The sequence below is a fragment of the Chlorocebus sabaeus genome, chromosome X, assembly GCF_047675955.1.
Source record: "Chlorocebus sabaeus isolate Y175 chromosome X, mChlSab1.0.hap1, whole genome shotgun sequence".
Taxonomy (NCBI): Eukaryota; Metazoa; Chordata; class Mammalia; order Primates; family Cercopithecidae; genus Chlorocebus; species Chlorocebus sabaeus.
This window is the reverse complement of record NC_132933.1, coordinates 150,695,907-150,714,120: the sequence shown is the minus strand read 5'-3', so window position 1 is coordinate 150,714,120 and position 18,214 is coordinate 150,695,907. Positions and strand designations below refer to the sequence as shown.

At 48.1% G+C, this 18,214-nt stretch overlaps 1 protein-coding gene across 1 annotated transcript in view; it reads right to left on the bottom strand.

Moving 5' to 3' along the window:
- Positions 1 to 18,214, bottom strand: part of DHRSX (dehydrogenase/reductase X-linked) — a 314,506-nt gene that overhangs the window by 18,857 nt on the left and 277,435 nt on the right. Inside the window, exon 6 of the mRNA XM_073013905.1 lies at positions 5,866 to 6,073. Within this exon, the coding sequence (XP_072870006.1) occupies positions 5,866 to 6,073 (208 nt within the window). The remainder of the gene's footprint in view (positions 1 to 5,865; positions 6,074 to 18,214) is intronic.

Below are 18,214 nucleotides of genomic sequence, written 5' to 3'. Positions count from 1 at the left end.
GTATGGGGATTTGCTCCAGTGGAGACTGTAGTCAGGGACAGTCCCCAGGTGAAACAGAAGGTCCAGAGAGGGTGGTTAGATTTGTTTCTTTATTTAAAAAAAAAAAAAGAAATTGGGGGGCTGGGTATGGTGTCTCATGTCTGTAATCCCAGCACTTTGGCAGGCTGAGGCAGGTGGCTCACTTTGAGACTGTGAGTTCGAGGTCACATCGAAACCTATTGAAACCCTGTCTCTACTAAAAATACAAAAATTAGCCAGGCATGGTGGGACGCACCTGAGGTCCCAGCTACTCAGAAAGCTGAGGCAGAATTGCTTGAACCCAGCAGACGGAGGTTGCAGTGAGCCGAGATCGCACCACTGCACTCCAGCCTGGGCGACAGAGCAAAGCTCTATCTTAAAAAATAAAAAATGAAAAACAATTCCCAGTACCTGCATCCTTGACTTGATTAATTAACCCATCACACTCTTGGCACGTCAATCCAAGTTCCAATCAAACCCAAGACACATTTTCATTAGAGTGCACGGTGGCTGCAAATACATGCTTAAGACAAGCAATAATACAAGTGGTCTGCTTCATGGTGAAGTGGGCACAGTCTACACTGCAAATTTGTGCATTTTGATGGCAGGCCTGATCACACGATTTCAAAGTGGTCAGGATGTCCTGTACGGTGGAGCTGATATACTCAGCATTTACAATAGCTTTTTTTTTTTTTTTTTTTTTTTTTTTGAGATGGAGTTTTGCTCTTGTTGCCCAGGCTGGAGTGCAGTGGCATGATCTCGGCTCACCACAATCTCCGTCCCTGGGTTCAAGCGATTCTCCTATCTCAGCCTCCCAAGTAGCTGGGATTACAGGTGTCTGCCACTGCACCTGGCTAATTTTTGTATTTCTAGTAGAGACGGGGTTTCTCCGTATTGGTTAGGCTGGTCTCAAACTCCTGCCCTCAGGTGATCCACCTGCTTTGGCCTCCCCAAGTGTTGGGACTACAGGCATGAGTCACCGCAGGCACCCAGCTGATAGCTCTTTTTTGTAACACCCATTGATCTTAAGACAGTGAGGGTGGGAAGAGAGGTAACAGTCACGTTCACTGGCTCCCTAGGAGGGGCATACATTGTAGGGGGTAACTGAGTTTCACTGATGAAGCTGTGGGGAGCTTCCTAGAGGTCTGAAGGGCACACGTCCTGATCCACGCACATAGTCCTGATCCAGGCACATAGTCCTGGATCCACACACATAGTCCTGATCCACACACATTAATAAGCTACTCTCCTACCGAGGCTGAGACCATCTGCATGTCTCAGCATGAGGAATGGCCTGATGCATCTGTATACCGGACAAATCAAACCCTCGTCTTTATAAATGCACAAACCATAATCCCAGCGCTTGGGGAGGCCACAACAGAAGGATCGCTTGGGGCTAGGAACTGGAGACCAGGCCGAGCAACATAGCAAGACCCACCCTGGCTCTACCGAAAAATGTTTAAAACATTAGCCAGGTGTGGTGGTGCATTCCTGTAGTCCCAGCTCCTCAGGAGGTGGAGGTGGTGTGATTGTTGGAGTCCAGCAGGTCGAAGCTGCCATGAGCTATCATTGTGCCACTGCACTCCAGCCTGGGTGACAAGGTGAGATCCCATCTCAAAAACCAACCAACCAACCTCCTGGTTTTTCTTCAGGTAGTAACTGGTCGCCCAGGTGAGTGACTGTGAAACTGGAATCGAGTCCATGTGTTCTGATGAGATAGAGGATAGAGGCTTCAGAGTGACATCCAACTATGCCCTCAGATGATATGAAAGCTTACAGAGATATGTACGTCACACACATTCTCTCCAGGGACCACTGGGCAGGTCCTGCAACGTTTGTCTTTTTCTTTTCTTTTTTTTTTGAGATGGAGTTTCAGGCTGCAGTGCAGTGGTACAATCTCAGCTCACTGCAACCTCCACCTCCTGGGTTCAAGCAATTCTCCTGCCTCAGCCTCCCAAGTAGCTGGGATGACAGGCACGCACCACCATGCTTGGCTCATTGTTTTGTATTTTTTAATAGAGATGGTGTTTCACCACGTTTGCCAGGCTGGTCTTGAACTTTTGACCTCAAGTAATCCGCCCAGCTTGGCCTCCCAAAGTGCTGGGATTACAGGCATGAGACACGGCACCCAGCTGATCCTCCAAGTCTTAATATACAATGCGCGCATGCATACACACTAGTAAATAATACATATACAGCAATACAGAATTAGCATTACAAAGGCAGCATCTAGCTACTGCTGCTGCATAGCCTTTTCTTTAAAATTCTTAGATTATTTTAATTTCATTTCCAGGCTAATGCATATTCTTCTACTCTAGAATTTTAAAGTTTCCATAATGTTGTCTCTTATACAAAGGCAGTGCGACTCAAGCAACGCCCCGTGGTTATTTTTAATCGAAATTTGCAGATGATGATCAAAGGATTAAAGAATGATTCATGTGGCTAAAGTTCCACTTTGCTTGTTAAATATTTACGGAAAAAAAAAAAAGATCAAGGCCAGCCATGGTGGCTCATGCCTGTCATCTCAGCACTTTGGGAGGCAGAGGTGGGAGAATTACCTGAGGCCAGGATTTCAAGGCTGCCGTCAGGCATTTTATCATAATCCCAGCGCACAAGACCACCCTGGGCAAACAGCAACATGCCGTCTGTACCAAAAAAAAAAAAAAAAAGTACTGCAGCCAGGGTAACAGAGCAAGACCTGCTCACTAAAAAATTTAAAAGAGGCGGGGCGCGGTGGCTCAGGCCTGTAATCCCAGCACTCTGGGAGGCCAAGGAGGGCGGATCCTGAGGTCAACAGATCGAGACCATCCTGGCTAACACGGTGAAACCCCGTCTCTACTAAAAATACACACACACACACACAATTAGCCAGGCGTGGTGGTGGGCACCTGTGGTCCCAGCTACTCGGGAAGCTGAGGCAGGAGAATGGCGTGAACCAGGGAGGCAGAGCTTGCGGTGAGCCAAGATCGTGCCACTGCACTCCAGCCTGGGCCACAGAGCCAGACACCGTCTCAAAAAAAAAAAAAAAAATTTTAAAAAGAGAAAAGCAGCAAATGCTCTCCTTGGATGCCAAAGTCACTCTGAGGGATTCATGGGGGGTTTATAAGCATGGAATGGATCCAAATTGTGGTGTCTTGCTAGCAAAAACTTAGTGCTTAATACAGTAACTAAGATTTTGAAATTCTTTTGCTTAAGGAACTAGAGATGCGAAGAACAACGGATAAGAAAGCAAACTGCAAAATAAGGGAAGGAATTAATCCTCCGAAAACGTCTGCGATGGGGGAGTGCAGCTCATTTCATGAGAGAGTTTCAGATGAAATCAAGAGCAATGCCAGGAGTCCAACAGGGAGAAAAGGAAATTTGTAACCAAGCATTAATTCCAAAACTTGACGAAACAGACAATTATCTAAAGGGAAAAGCTGTCTAAACTGACTCAGAGAGAGGTGGAAAACTTCAACGAAGCAATAGACGCCCAAGGAATTTTGAAAGCTGAGTTAGAATCGCTCTTCTGAAAATTCCTCAACCCACGCGGTTTTGAAGGCGAATCGTGGCAGTGTTTCAAAAGCAGATGCTTTTCAAAATGCTAATTAGACGATTCTGCAAGGTCATGGGAAAAACAGAAAAGCTTCTCGAGGTTCTTTGTTTTGTAAACAAATTATTAAAACTTTAGAATCCCAACTTGAGATAGACAGGAAAGAAAGTACATCTATAGCTCCCAGATACATATCACTGCAAAAGACCTCAAGGGGGACAGGCACAGTCGCTCACTTCTGTCATCCCAGCACTTCGGGAGACCAAGGCGGGCAGACTACTTGAGCCAGGTCAGGAGTTCGAGACCTGCCTGGCCAACGTGGTGAAACCCTGTCTTTACTAAAAATACAGAAACTAGCCAGGCGTGGTGGTGCACACCTGTAGTCCCAGCTACTCAGGAGGCTGAGGCAGGAGACTTGCTTGAACCGGGGAGGCGGAGGTTGCTGTGAGCCAAGATCGTACCATGGCACTCCAGCCTGGGCGACAGAGCGAGACTCTATCTCAAACAAACAGACAAAGAAAAAAACTCAAGGGAACGGCTGGGGCATGAAATCCTGCAGTGCTGAAGAAGATAACGTATCATAACAACACAGATCATTGCAGAAATGTGGGACCATTCAGTTCCTGGATCTTAAAAACCAATACCCTAAAGTACGGGGCTTTATCCTGCGGAACTGAAGACGCCTCAAGATCTCTCTGACCTCCCCGTCCTGGGTCCTCTGTGTCTCCCGATGCACAGGATGAAGTTGTTCTCTGAAATTCCCTGAAGTCCGGACCCGCCAAAGAAGAAAAATGACCACTGGCCCCTTCCCAGAGTTTCCGAACCCACATCGCAGGAGGAAAGACTGATGTCTGTCAATAGCCCTGCAGAGAATTATCATCAACTACTGTCTGTTCTGCGGGCTCAACAGCCTCTGTCCCTGGACAGACTTGTCATAAACCATTATCTGAGGCCGGGCTCAGTGGCTCACACCTGTAATCCCAGCACTTTGGGAGGCCAAGGCGGGCGGATCACCTGAGGTCAGGAGTTCAAGACCAGCCTGGCCAACATGGCGAAACCCCATTTCTACTAAAAATACAAAATCAGCCGGCTGTGGGGGTTCATGCCTGTAATCCCAGCTACTTCGGAGGCTGAGGCAGGAGAATCGCTTGAGCCCGGGAGGCGGAGGTTGCACAGGGCAGAGGTCGCGCCACTGCACTCCAGTCTGGGCAACAAAGCGCGAAACTCCATCTCAAAAAAAAAAAAACAAGCAAACAAACAACAACAACAAAAAACATGATCTGTTTTTGGGCCCCTGTACATGTTCAAACCCATTGACTTCCCTTAAAAATCATTTGCTGTTCCCTGAATTCCCCCCCAATTCCCCACTCCCTTTCCCCTAAGAAGAACAGGACAGACGCACGTGTACCCCCTTCTGCGATGGGGCAGTTCCTCTGACATTCTCCTCCATGTATGAGAATACATTTGCCTGTCATTTCCTTTATTCATCTTCCAATAAGGGAAGCTGTATTTTGGGCGTTGATTTTTCAGCAAACCTTCAAGAGGCAAAGGGGGATGTTTTTCCCTTGGCCTTTCCCTTCCCTACGCTACACAGCTACACAGCGTCACCCACCGAGCTCACAGGCAACCAAGGCTTTGGGGTGACAATGTACAAACACATCACCGAATGCGAGCCCCCAACACCGCACACGCGGCCTGGAAGTGGCTGTGTCAGAGGCGTGTGAACCAGAGCGACTCCATCTTGAATAGGGGCTGGGTGAAATGAGGGTGAAATGAGGCGCAGACCTCCTGGGCTGCATTCCCAGACGGTGAAGGCATTCCAAGTCGCAGGATGACATAAGAGGTTGGTACAAGGTGCAGGTCACAAAGACCTTGCTGATACAACAGGCTGCAGTAAAGAAGTCGGCCAGAACCCACAAAAAGCAAAATGGAGACGAGAGTGACCTCTGGTTGTCCTCACTGCTACACCCCCACCAGCACCATGACACTTACAAATGCCACGGCAACATCAGAAAGCTACCCTGTAGGGTCTAAAAAGGGGAGGCATGAATAATCCATCCCTTGTTTAGCGTATCATCAAGAAATAACCATAAAAATGGGCCACCAGCAACCCTCAGGGCTGCTCTGTCTACGGAGCAGCTATTCTTTATTCCTCTACTTTCTTACTAAACTTGCTTTCGCTGTGCACCGCAGACTCCTCCTGAACTCTTTCTTGCATGAGATCCAAGAGCCCTCCCTTGGGGTCTGGATTGGGAACCCCTTTCCCGTAGCATCTTCACGTGTAGCCATGAATCAGAGAAGCAGAAGGGGCTTACCTTGAAAAGCAACCAGCTGAAAAGCTTCATGACCAGACGGGTGCCCCAGAACACATGCTGGTAGAGGTCGGTCTTGACCACCCCAGGGTCCACCACGTTGGCGGTCACGTGGCTTCCCTCAGCCGCCAGCAGCCGCTGGAGGTGGTAGGTGAACAGGACAAGGGCCAGCTTGCTCTGGGCGTACGCTGCGTGGGCTGAGTAGCAGGCACTGCGGGGCAAGCAGGAGAAGGTGTAAGAGGCTGACGGCATTCCTGCCTAAGTACCTCATCCGCGCGGCATGTGTACCAGCGGCCACATCTACAGGAAGCCACCTCCCCTGAACCCATGTGTGATCATGCCACCTCTTGGCCAGTTTTCCAATGCGTGCGGATTGTTCTAGTTCACCTTCTTATTACAGACTCATCCCTTAATTGTATTGGGGTCAGACACGTTAAATTATGTTACTAATTTTTAATTTTTATTTATTTTATTTTTGAGACAGAGTCTCACTCTGTCGCCCAGGCTGGAGTGCAGTGGTGCAGTCTCGGCTCACTGCAACCTACACCTGTCCGGTTCAAGCGATTCTCCTGCCTCAGCCTCTCCAGCAGCTGGGACTACAGGCACCTGCCACCACACTCTGCTAATTTTCTGTATTTTCAGTAAAGACCGGAGTTTTACCATATTGGCCAGGCTGGTCTCAAACTCCTGACCTCAAGTGATCCACCTGCTTCAGCCTCCCAAAGTGCTGGGATTACAGGCAGGAGCCACTGCACCTGGCTTTCCACATGGTCTTTTTTTTTTTTTTTTTTTTTGAGACAGATTCTCACTGTCACCCAGGCTGGAGTACAGTGGCACAACCTCCGCCTCCCGGGTTCAAGCGAATCTCGCGTCTCAGCCTCCAGAGTAGCTGGGATGACAGGCTCCCGTCACCAAACCCGGCTAATTTTTTGTATTTTTAGTAGAGATGGGGGTTTCACCGTGCTGGCCAGGCTAGTCTTGAACTCCTGACCCTGGGTGATCCACCCGCCTTGGCCTCCCAAAGTGCTGGGATGACAAGCATGAGCCACCGCGCCTGGCCACACGTGGTCTTCTTGAGTCTCAAATCATAAAAGACATCCATAAGAGCAATTTGGCAAACTTACCAAGCTATCAAGCATTTCCCTCACATCTACTGCAAGCTCTGCAGTGTACTAAGCACGCGTTAAACTTTTTGCACCTTGGTTCAAGCAGTTTAGAGAAATGTTTTAGTATCAAGGACACAGTGATAAAAATCGATCTGATAACCGTGGGGAAGTGAGAAACGTGCCTTTTCCCTCTCTCCAGTAACCTCAATCATCAGACACAGAGAAAACTGGATGTTTCCAGCTTTGCTCCTATAAATATGTTCCACTTTTTCTCTTGATGCCTTAGAAACACTTTCTAAAGAGACGTTATCTGTGTTGTTACATAATGTCCGTTGAAGGCACACAACCACTACAGACTCCTTTTAGAATTTAATGTTAGGAATAGATCATTGGCCTTAGAAGTGGCCTCATAGTTCTTTTAAATAAGACAAAGAGAAGTATTTGAGCAATGATGTCCTTTCCTCTGGGCTCCGAAGATGCCCAGAGGCGATCAATTTGCTACACAATTATTGTAGCAATATTTCCAGGTGGATGAAGGTTCATTGCTTCTTTTAGATATATATTCTTTTTTATTTTTTATTTTTATTTTTTTTTTTGAGACATAGTCTTGCTGTGTCGCCCAGGCTGGAGTGTGGTGGCACCATCTCAGCTCACTGCAAGCTCCGCCTCCTGAGTTCAAGTCATTCTCCTGCCTCAGCCTCCCGAGTAGCTGGGACTACAGGCACCCGCGACCACGCCCGGCTAATTTCCTGTATTTTTAGTAGAGGTGGGGTTTCACCGTGTTAGCCAGGCTGGTCTTGATCTCCCGACCTCGTGATCCGCCCACCTTGGTCTCCCAAAGTGCTGGGATTACAGGCCTGAGCCACCGCACCCGGCCTAATTTTCTGAATTAACTACATGGTATGTGTATCCTGATGGAAGCTGTGAAGGGAAAACATCTTGGCCCTCCAAAATCAGGAAGCTCAAAGGAAAAGTCCAGCTGGAACCTGCTGAAGGCAAACCTGCCTTTCATTGTATTCAAAGTCATGCCTGTGCTCACTGAGATAGATGCATATCTGATCCCCTCCTTTGGGATGGCTCATCAGAAATCCAAACGAACGCAACCATCTGGGTCTCACCTACCTGTGACCTGGAAGCCCCCTCCCTGTTTCCAGTTGTCCCCACCTGTCAAGGACTCTACTTCTTCTTTATATTTGAGATGGAGTTTTGCTCTTATTACCCAGGTTGGAGTGCAATGGCACAATCTCGGCTCACTGCAACCTCCGCCTCCTGGGTTCAAGCCATCCTCCTGCCTCAGCCTCTCGAGTAGCTGGGATTACTGGAGCCTGCCACCACGCCCGGCTAACTTTTTGTATTTTTAGTGGAGATGGGGTTTCACCATGTTGGCCAGGCTGGTCTCGATCTCCTGACCTCAGGTGATCCACCCGCCTCAGCCTCCCAAAGTGCTGGGATTACAGGTGTGAGCCACTGCACCAACCCCAAAGTAGTTCTTACATATATTGATTGATGTCTCATGTCTCCCTAAAATGTATAAAACCAAGCTGTGGCCGGACGCAGTGGCTCACGCCTGTAATCCCAGCACTTTGGGAGGCCAAGGTGGGCAGATCACAAGGTGAGGAGTTCGAGACCAGGCTGGCCAACATGGCAAAACCCTGTCTCTACTAAAAAAAAAAAATTTTAAAATTAGCCAGGCATCGTAGCATGTGCCTGTAGTCCCAGCTACGCAGGAGGCAAGGCAGGAGAATGGCTTGAACCTGGGAGGCGCAGGTTGCAGTGAGCTGAGATTGCACCACTGCACTCCAGCCTAGGCGACAGAGTGACACTGTCTCAAAAACAACAACAACAACAACAACAACAAAAGCTCTGCCCCAACGACCTTGCACCCATGTCATCAGGATTTCCTAAGGCTATGTCACAGGCGCCCGTCCTTAAATGCGGCAAAACAAACTTTCTAAATTAACTGACACCTGTCTCAAGTTTTCGGGGTTCGCAAAGCCATCTCAGATATATTTTGAATATCAGCATGATAATTATGTTAAATAAATAAAGATCAAAAAGCCTAAAAGAATGTTTAACACATTCCAAAGATTAAAAGACGGATATCTGTCATCATATGTGTTCCAGAAAACACATCAGTGAAAATCCAATGCCTCTTACCAACAAAGGCTGTTCCTGAATAAGAATACAATATTGAGGGTCAGGTGCGGTGGCTCACACCTGTCATCCTAGCACTTTGGGAGGCTGAGGTGGGCGGATCACCAGGTCATGAGTTTGAGACCATCCTGGCTGATACGGTGAAACCCCATCTCTACTAAAAATACAAAAAGTGAGCCAGGCGTGGTGACGCACGCCTGTAGTCCCAGCTACTCGGGAGGCTGAGGCAGGAGAATGGCATGAACCCGGGAGGCGGAGCTTGCAGTGAGCGGAGATTGCGCCCTGCACTCCGGCCTGGGCGACAGAGCGAAACTCTGGAGAAGATCCGGAGAAGAAAAATGAGAATGCTTTCCCAAGGCAAACACATAAAAGAAAACCAAGAAGATGAAAGCATGTACGTATACATTGAGTAAACGTCGTATGCCTTTTCTCCCATTCATCTGCTTTTGCAAGTTGATTTTTCAGCAAATCTTCAGAGGGAAGGACCCTCCACCTGTTTTCCGGTAACACTGGCAACATTCCAAGAAGCCATCATTTCCACTGTGAAGAACACGGGGAGAATTGGACAGACACCCAAAGGAAGGGCGTGCACATACATTTGTATACCTTTTGGGAGGGCAACTTCACAACATGTAACTTTTTTGCTGAGACGGAGTCTTGCTCTGTCGCCCAGGCTGGAGGGCAGTGGCATGATCTCAGCTCACTGCAACCTCCACCTCCTGGGTTCACGCCATTCTCCTGCCTCAGCCTCCCAAGTAGCTGGGACTGCAGGTGCCCACCACCACGCCCGGCTAATGTTTTTATTTTTATTTTTAGTAGAGACGGGGTTTCACCGTGTTAGCCGGGATGGTCTCGATCTCCTGACCTCGTGATCCCCCCGCCTCAGCCTCCCAAAGTGCTGGGATTACAGGTGTGAGCCACCGTGCCTGGCCCTTTTTGTGTTTTTTTGTTTTTTTTTTTTGTTTCTTTTTTTGAGACAGAGTCTTCCTCTGTAGCCCAGGCTAGAGTGCGGTGGCATGATCTCGGCTCACTGCAACCTCCGCCTCCCGGCTTCAAGTGATTCTCCTGCCTCAGCCTCCCGAGTAGCTGGGAATACAGGCGCCCGACACCATGCCCGGCTACTTTTTGTATTTCCAGTACAGCTGGGGTTTCACTGTGTTGGTCAGGCCAGTCTCGAACTCCCGACTTCAAATGAACCGCCCATCTTGGCCTCCCAAAGTGCTGGGATCACAGGCATGAGCCACCACAGCTGGCCTATGAATATCTTTTACTAAAACCAGTGCTTGAAATTGATATTAAGAAATTAAACCTTGGGCTGGGCACGGTGGCTCACGTCTGTAATCCCAGGACTCGGGAGCTCGAGGTGGACGGATCATGAGGTCAGGAGATCGAGACCATCCTGGCTAACACGGTGAAACCCCGTCCCTACTAAAAATACAAAAATTAGCCGGGCGTGGTGGCGGCGCCTGTAGCCCCAGCCACTCGGGAGTCTGAGGCAGGAGAATCGCTGGAACCCGGGAGGTGGAGATTGCAGTGAGTCGAGATTGCGCCACTGCACTCCAGCCTGGGCAACAGAGTGAGACTCTGTCTCAAAAAATAATAATAAATTAAAAATTGAGTGAAAAAGTCTATTCCGGCTGGGTGCAGCGGGTCCCATCTGTAATCGCAGCAGCACTTTGGGAGGCGGAGGTGGGCACATCACCCGATCCCTTCAGGAGTGTGAAAGGGTTCTTGGATCGTGTGAGAAAGAACTCCGGGTGGGTCCACAGAGTAAAGAGAAAGCAAGTTTATTAGGAGAGTAGAGGAATAAAGAATGTGTACTCCATAGCCAGAGCAGCCCCGAGAGCTGCTGGTTGCCCATTTTTACGGTTATTTCTTGATGATCCGCTAACCAAGGGGTGGATTACTCATGAGTTTTCTAGGAAAGGGGTCACCAATTCCCGCAGCTGAAGGTCCGTCCCCACTTTCAGACCATGTCGTGGCGTCTGCACACCGTTTCCTAGCAGCTAATGCATTAGAATTAGCGTATCATGACCAGAGAGGATGCCCAGAGGTCACTCTCATCGCCATCTTGGTTTTGGCGGAATTTGGCCGGCTTTACCGCAACCTGCTTTATCAGCAGGGTCTCTGTGCCCTGTGTCTTGTGCTGACCTCCTCTGTCATCCTGTGACTTGGAATTGCCTCACCCACCTCCAGGGAAGGCAGCCCAGCCGGTCTCAGCCGCATCTTACCCAGCCCCTATTCAACATGGCAGAGTGGCTCTGGTTCCAATGCCTCTGAAACATTTAGGGGATCGTTTTCTGAGCCCCAACACTGTGATCTTAGCAACCGAGCAATGCTCCCATCTTCGTGGAACCGGAGAGAGAGGGGATCACATGGCTCGGGAAGCTCACCCCGGGGGGGGAATCGCAACCTGAGCTGAGATTTTCTGAGATGTCCCTTGCCGTTGTCCAAAAGGCATATTTGAATTGCTTGCATGAGGAGAAGTGACGCCCTCATTTAACCCCTCCAGCGACTCAGTTCTGCCTCCAGCCGCTGTCTCATCACGCAGCCATGGGGAGCAGAAAGCCGCACGCCAAAATCTGACATTGGGCCTGGAAAAAATAAAGGTTCCTCCTCAAAGACTTTCCTCAATAAAGGTTCCTCTTCAAAGACTTTCCTCTCCACCTAATTAGGAATACATAGGAACTTCTCTGAGAAGCAAAATGTATTCAAAGACCTGCGCTAACGTTCGTAACTATCTGCTAGCCATGATAAAGAAATCCATGTACCTTACGTTCTGAGCTCCCACAATGTAGCCTAAATATCTGCCCTGGCACGCTTATCCTGGTCCAAGCAAGCGTTAGGTCAGAGCCTGTTCCTCTTCCTTATTTGGGTCTGTTTTTACTTTTCCCACCATTCCACAAGTCACTTCCACCTTCCTTTGTTCTCCTCTGCCTTTGCCACTTTTAACAAGTTCTAAGGTGCTGGCTGATCGGGACAAATACGGAATGTGAGGGCCCCCGTTCCAGCCCATGGAAACCGGACACAGCGTAGGGTGGACGTGTCAGGTTATAAATGACCCTGTCTCCTTTGTTCGGTGTACCCTCATGGTCAAACTGCTATCAAGTGTACCCTTCCTGCAGAAAGTATAAAAATGGCCTTGCTGAGGAAATGAAATTTATGTTCAAGTGCTATTTATTTATGGCACCGGGGAACAAGCATTTCAAACAGGCCTGAGGTCTATCCAATATTATTTTCTGCTGGAAAATAAACCTGAGGACTACTGCCTTAGAAACAAATAAGGGCAGGTCAGCAAAGGGTGACAAGGGATTCCCTAGCCATGGAGACTTTGCAAAATAATAAACAATCGAAACATAACTTTTGGGGGGTTGGGTGGGGTCGGAGGGGATTGCAAAATGCTGACTACATAATAAAGAGACTGGAAGAATTGGCCGGGCGCGGTGGCTCACACCTGTTATCCCAGCACTTTGGGAGGCTGAGGTGGATCACCTGAGGTCACAAGTTCGAGACCAGCCTGGCCAACATGGCGAAACCCCATCTCTACTGAAAATACAAAAATTAGCCGGGCGTGGGGGTGGGTGCCTGTAATCCCAGCTACTCTGGAGGCTGAGGCAGGAGAATCGCTTGAACCCGGGAAGTGGAGGTTGCAGTGAGCTGAGATTGTGCCATTGTACTCCAGCCTGGGTGACAAGAGGAAAACTCTGTCTCAAAAAAATAAAAAAATTTAAAAAATAATAAAAATTAAATAAATAGAAAGAAATTTAAGAGACTGGAAGAATTAAGACAAGGAAATTGCGTAGTGCAGAGCTCAAGTCCCCTCTTTGATCCAAGATAAACTGCAAACCCCCAATTACTGTCCAGATACCTTTTTAAGGCAAAGTTCTCCAATCTCCTCACCCTGGGGGAAGAGGAGGGTCCAGGAAACAGGGAGTTATTAAGTGCAGAGAGGCAAAGACTGGCTTTCCTGCTGGCACGAGCGTCTTTTAAATATCACCTACAAGCATTTGGTTCTGGATCTCCAGGATTTGATTGATGGGTAAGAGGAATGGTTACTTGAAAAAGCAGACAATGCATCATCCAAAGGCAGCTTTTTCCAGAGTAAATGGAGGGGCTGGTTCTGTAATTACGGTTTTACACAGCAGCGTGCATGGAGAAGAGACAACTAAGATTGTTTAAAAATACGGTGTGGGGGCAGGGGGAAAGTCAAGACATTTCTCTACGGGAGGTGAAGAAATAAATCCAAGAGGGGCATGTAGGTTCAGGAGAGAGTCCCGGGGTGGGGGTTAGGGACGAAGAAATATCCACACCAGAAATGGGAAAGCATGAAAGCAGATACACAGGAGAACACACCCATTAAGGCTTATAACGAAACCCTAAGGACTGACAAAAGTCATTGGTATTAGGCCGGGCGTGGTGGCTCACGCACGTAATCTGAGCACTTAGGGAGACTAACGCAGGCAGGCCCCTTGAGTGCAGGAGTTCGAGACCAGCCTGGGCAGTACAGTAAGACCTTACCTCTACAAAAACTACAAAAGAGTAGCTGGGTGTGGTAAAGCACACCTGTGGTCCCAGCTAGTTGCGAGGCTGAGGTGGGAGAAAACCATTTGAGCCTGGGAGGCGGACACGGCAGTCAGCCAAGATGGCGCCACTGCACTCCAGCCTGGGCGAGACAGGGAGGCACTGTCCAAAACAACAAAACAAAACAAAAATCATTCAATGAGCTTTCTTGTTGAAGAAGAAAATGAAGAACAACCACTTGCTGCTAAATCTGGATCTTAAAAAACGGTATTTGAGTTCTCCATTTCTCGCTGATTATATAAAGCATTACTGTCTTCTTGTTGTTAAAAATCGTGAAGGCCGAACATACTTTGAGTGTTTATAAGACCGGGCGTGGTGGCTCATGCCTGTAATCCCAGCACTTTGGGCGGCTGAGGTGGGCGGATCACGAGGTCAGGAGATCGAGACCATCCTGGCGAACAAGGTGAAACCCTGTCTCTACCAAGAATACAAAAAATTAGCTGGGTGTGGTGGCGGGCGTGAACCTGGGAGGTGAAGATTGCAATGAGTCGAGATCGTGCCACTGCACTCCAGCCTGGGCGACAGAGCAAGAGTGTCCTTTTATACGGATCAACAGGCAGTTTTTGCATTGATTATTTATCCACTTTCAGAGGTACTTGTGTAGAAGCAAAGATGATGGGGGTTTTTTGTTTTTTTTTAATGTTGACTTCCTAAGTATTCCAACATGTTTCAGTTGCAGGACATCCATGCATAATGAAATGGCCAATGCGATTACGAAACTCCATCCACGGCTCATAACCTAGTTGACCGGAGCTATTTTTCCACTGCTCATTAAACCTGATGATAATCACTGTTTTAATGAGCAAGTACGGGTGGCATCCAACACACTTGTAAGTATTATAACAATCCTTCACGTCTAAATTGAATTTTCCCTTTGACAGTACAAACAACTCCATTACACTCTTTGTAGGATATCTACATTTCATAGTCTTCATAACTATCACCTACATTTAATATTCTTCATAACAAGCCGCCCACCAGGAACTCAGAAAATACTGTGAATAAAGACAGGTCTTTTTTTGTTTTTGTTTTTGTTTTGAGACGGAGTCTTGCTCTGTCGCCAGGCTGGAGTGCAGTGGCGTAATCTCGGCTCACTGGAAGCTCCATCTCCCGGGTTCAAGTGATTCTCCTGCCTCAGTCTCCTGAGTGGCTGGGACTACAGGTGCGCACAACCTGCTCAGCTAATTTATGTATTTTTAGTAGAGACAGGGTTTCACCATGTTGGCCAGGTTTATCTTGATCTCCTGACTTTGTGATCTGCCCCCCTCAGCCTCCCAAAGTGCTGGGATTACAGGTGTGAGCCATTGTGCTTGCCCTTTTTTTTTTTTTTTTTTTTTTGAGATGGAGTCTTGCTCTGTTGCCCAGGCTGGAGTGCAATAGCATGATCTTGGTTCACTGCAACTTCCGCCTCCCCGGTTCAAGCAATTCTCCTGCTTCAGCCTCCCAAGTAGCTGAGATTACAGGCATGCGCCACCACGCCTGGCTAATTTTTGTAATTTTAGTAGAGATGGGGTTTGCCATGTTGACCAGGCTGGTCTCGAACTCCTGACCTCAGGTGATCTACCTGCCTCGGCCTCCCAAAGTGCTTTCCATTGAAATTTATTTCACCACGGGGATGATTCGGTACAGCCAAGTTGAGGAGACGGGCTCTCTCATGTGTAAAAACTCTCTTGGATTTTTGGAATACATTACAACGCTGTGATTTATTCCTTTACAAGAACGCTAATTTTCCAAGCCAGTAAATCAATCTTGGCAATTAACACTAATTACTGGCAATAATTATATCAGGCGAAAGCCAAGAATCACATCTTTCATACAAAAAAAAAAAAAAAAAAAAACCGCGGTGTATTTTAAATTCAAGTGGTTCTCACGTTTTAGCACGCATCAGAATTCCCCAAAGACCATCTGCTCGCCAACCCCTGCTCTCCAAAATTGGGGCTTAGCAGATCTGGAGGATGGTCTGAGAATGTGAGCATCTGCATTTCTTTTCTTTTTTCTTGTTTTGAGATAGAATCTTGCTTTGTAGCCCAGGCTGGAGTGCAGTGGCAGGATCTTGGCTCACTGCAACCTCTGCCTTTTGAGTCCCAGTTGAAGCAATTCTCCTGCCTCAGCTTCCTGAGTAGCTGGGATTAGAGGTGTGCGCCACCGCGCCTGGCTAATTTTTGTATTTTTAGTAGAGACGGGGTTTCACCATGTTGGCCAGGCTGGTCTCAAACTCCCCACTTCAGGTGATCCACCCGCCTCGGCCTCCCAAAGTGCTGGGATGACAGGTGTGAGCCACCGTGCCCGGCCCAAGCATCTGCATTTCAAACAAGATCCCTGTTGATACTGATTTTTCTGGTCTAGGAAAGAGTCGTGTAAAAGCCCACTTTTCAACTGTGTCATCCCTTTTGGTAAACATTAAACAAAAAGAATTAAAGGAAGCCTTGTTGGCCAGGCACAGTGGCTCACAGCTGTCATCCCAGCACTTTGGGAGGGAGGCGGGTGGATCACTTGAGGTCAGGAGTTCGAGACCAGCCTGGCCAACATGGTGAAACTCCATCTCTACCGAAAATACCAAAAAAAAAAAGTTAGCCTGATGTGGTGGCATATACCTATAATTCCAACTACTAGGGAGGCTGAGGCAGGAGAATCGCTTGAAACCGGGAGGTGGAGGTTGCAGTCAGCTGAGATCCTGTGCAACAAAATACTAAAATTAGCCAGGCATGGTGGCACGTGCCTAACATGTCAGCTACCTGGCAGGCTGAAGTAGGAGAATTGCTTGAACCCAGGAGGTGGACGTTGCAGTGGGCCAAGATCATGCCACGGTACTCCAGTCCAGCCTGGGTGACAGAGCAAGACTCCCTCTTTAAAAAAAAAAAAAAAAAAAAAAAACAAGAACAAAAACAAACAGAAAACAGTTAAAGGCTTGTTATTTGGTCTCCTAGAGGAAGACTCAAAGAAAGAAAGTAGTTATCCCTACTTTTGGCATAAGATTGTTTCCTGACAATCATTCCTAGTTTCATAACAATTATCTGTCTCTGTAACCATCAAGATGTTGTGTGATATTGTAAACATTTTTGTTATAGAAAATAAAAGCCTCTGGCTGGGCGCGGTGGCTCATACCTGTAATCCCAGCACTTTGGGAGGCTGAGGCAGGTGGAGCACTTGAGGTCAGGAGTTCAAGACCAGTCTAGGCAACACAGCAAAACTCCATCTCTTTGCTAAAAATACAAAAATTAGCCAGGTGTGGTAGCGGACGCCTGTTATCCCAGCTACTCAGGTGGCTGAGGCAAGAGAATCACTTAAACCCGGGAGGTGGAGGTTGCAGTGAGCTGAGATGGTGCCACTGAACTCCAGTCTGGGCGATGGGTGTCTGTCCTCGTCCCCTCTTCTTATGAGGTGTCTTAGTCCATGTCAGGCTGCTATCACAGAATACCACAGACTGGGTGGATTGTACACCTCAGGTGATCAGCCTGCCTCAGCCTCCCAAAGTGTTGGGATTACAGGCGTGAGCCACCACACCTGGCCAGGAACCCTTTAATTGTATCACAGACACCCCGTCTCAAAAAATATATATGGAAGTATGTATGCACACATTATACATCCTCTTTTGCATACTTTTACACTTGGTTATATTTATCTATCTTTCAACATATTCCTATATAAAAGAAAAAAATAGCAAAATATCAATGAATAGTTCTAGATCCTTGAGGAAGTGCCACATTGTCTTCCACTCCCACCAACAGTGTAAAAGTGTTCCCATTTCTCCACATCCTCTCCAGCACCTGTTGTTTCCTGAACTTTTTTTTTTTTTTTTTTTTTTTTTGAGACGGAGTCTCGCTCTGTCGCCCAGGCTGGAGTGCAGCAGCGCGATCTCGGCTCACTGCAAGCTCCGCCTCCCAGGTTCACGCCACTCTCCTGCCTCAGCCTCTCGAGTAGCTGGGATGACAGGCACCTGCTACGACACTTGGCTAATTTTGTATTTTCTTAAGTGAAGGCGGGGTTTCATCATGTTATCCAGGCTGGTCTTGACCTCCTGACCTCAGGTAATCCTCCCGCCTCGGCCTCCCAAAGTGCTGGGATTACAGGCGTGAGCCACTGAGCCTGGCCAGAGATGGAGTCTTTAAAGAGGTGACTCAGGTAAAATGAGGTCATAGGGTGGGTCCTGATCCAATAGGACTGAGGTCCTTATAAGAAGAGGAGATGAGGACACAGACACACACAGAGGGACGAGCCTGTGAGGACACAGGGAGAAGACGGTGTCTGCAAGCCCAGGAGAGAGGCCTCAGGAGGAACCAGCCCTGCCCACACCTTGATCTCAGACTTCCAGCCTCCAGGACTGGGGGAGAATCAATGTCTGTTGTTTATAAGCCGTCCAGTCTATGGTATTCTGTGATAGCAGCCTGAAATAGACTAAGACATCTCATAAGAGGAGGAGATGAGGACACAGACACACACTGAGGGATGACGCTGTGAGGACACAGGGAGAAGACGGCGTCTCCAAGCCCAGGAGAGAGGCCTCAGGAGGA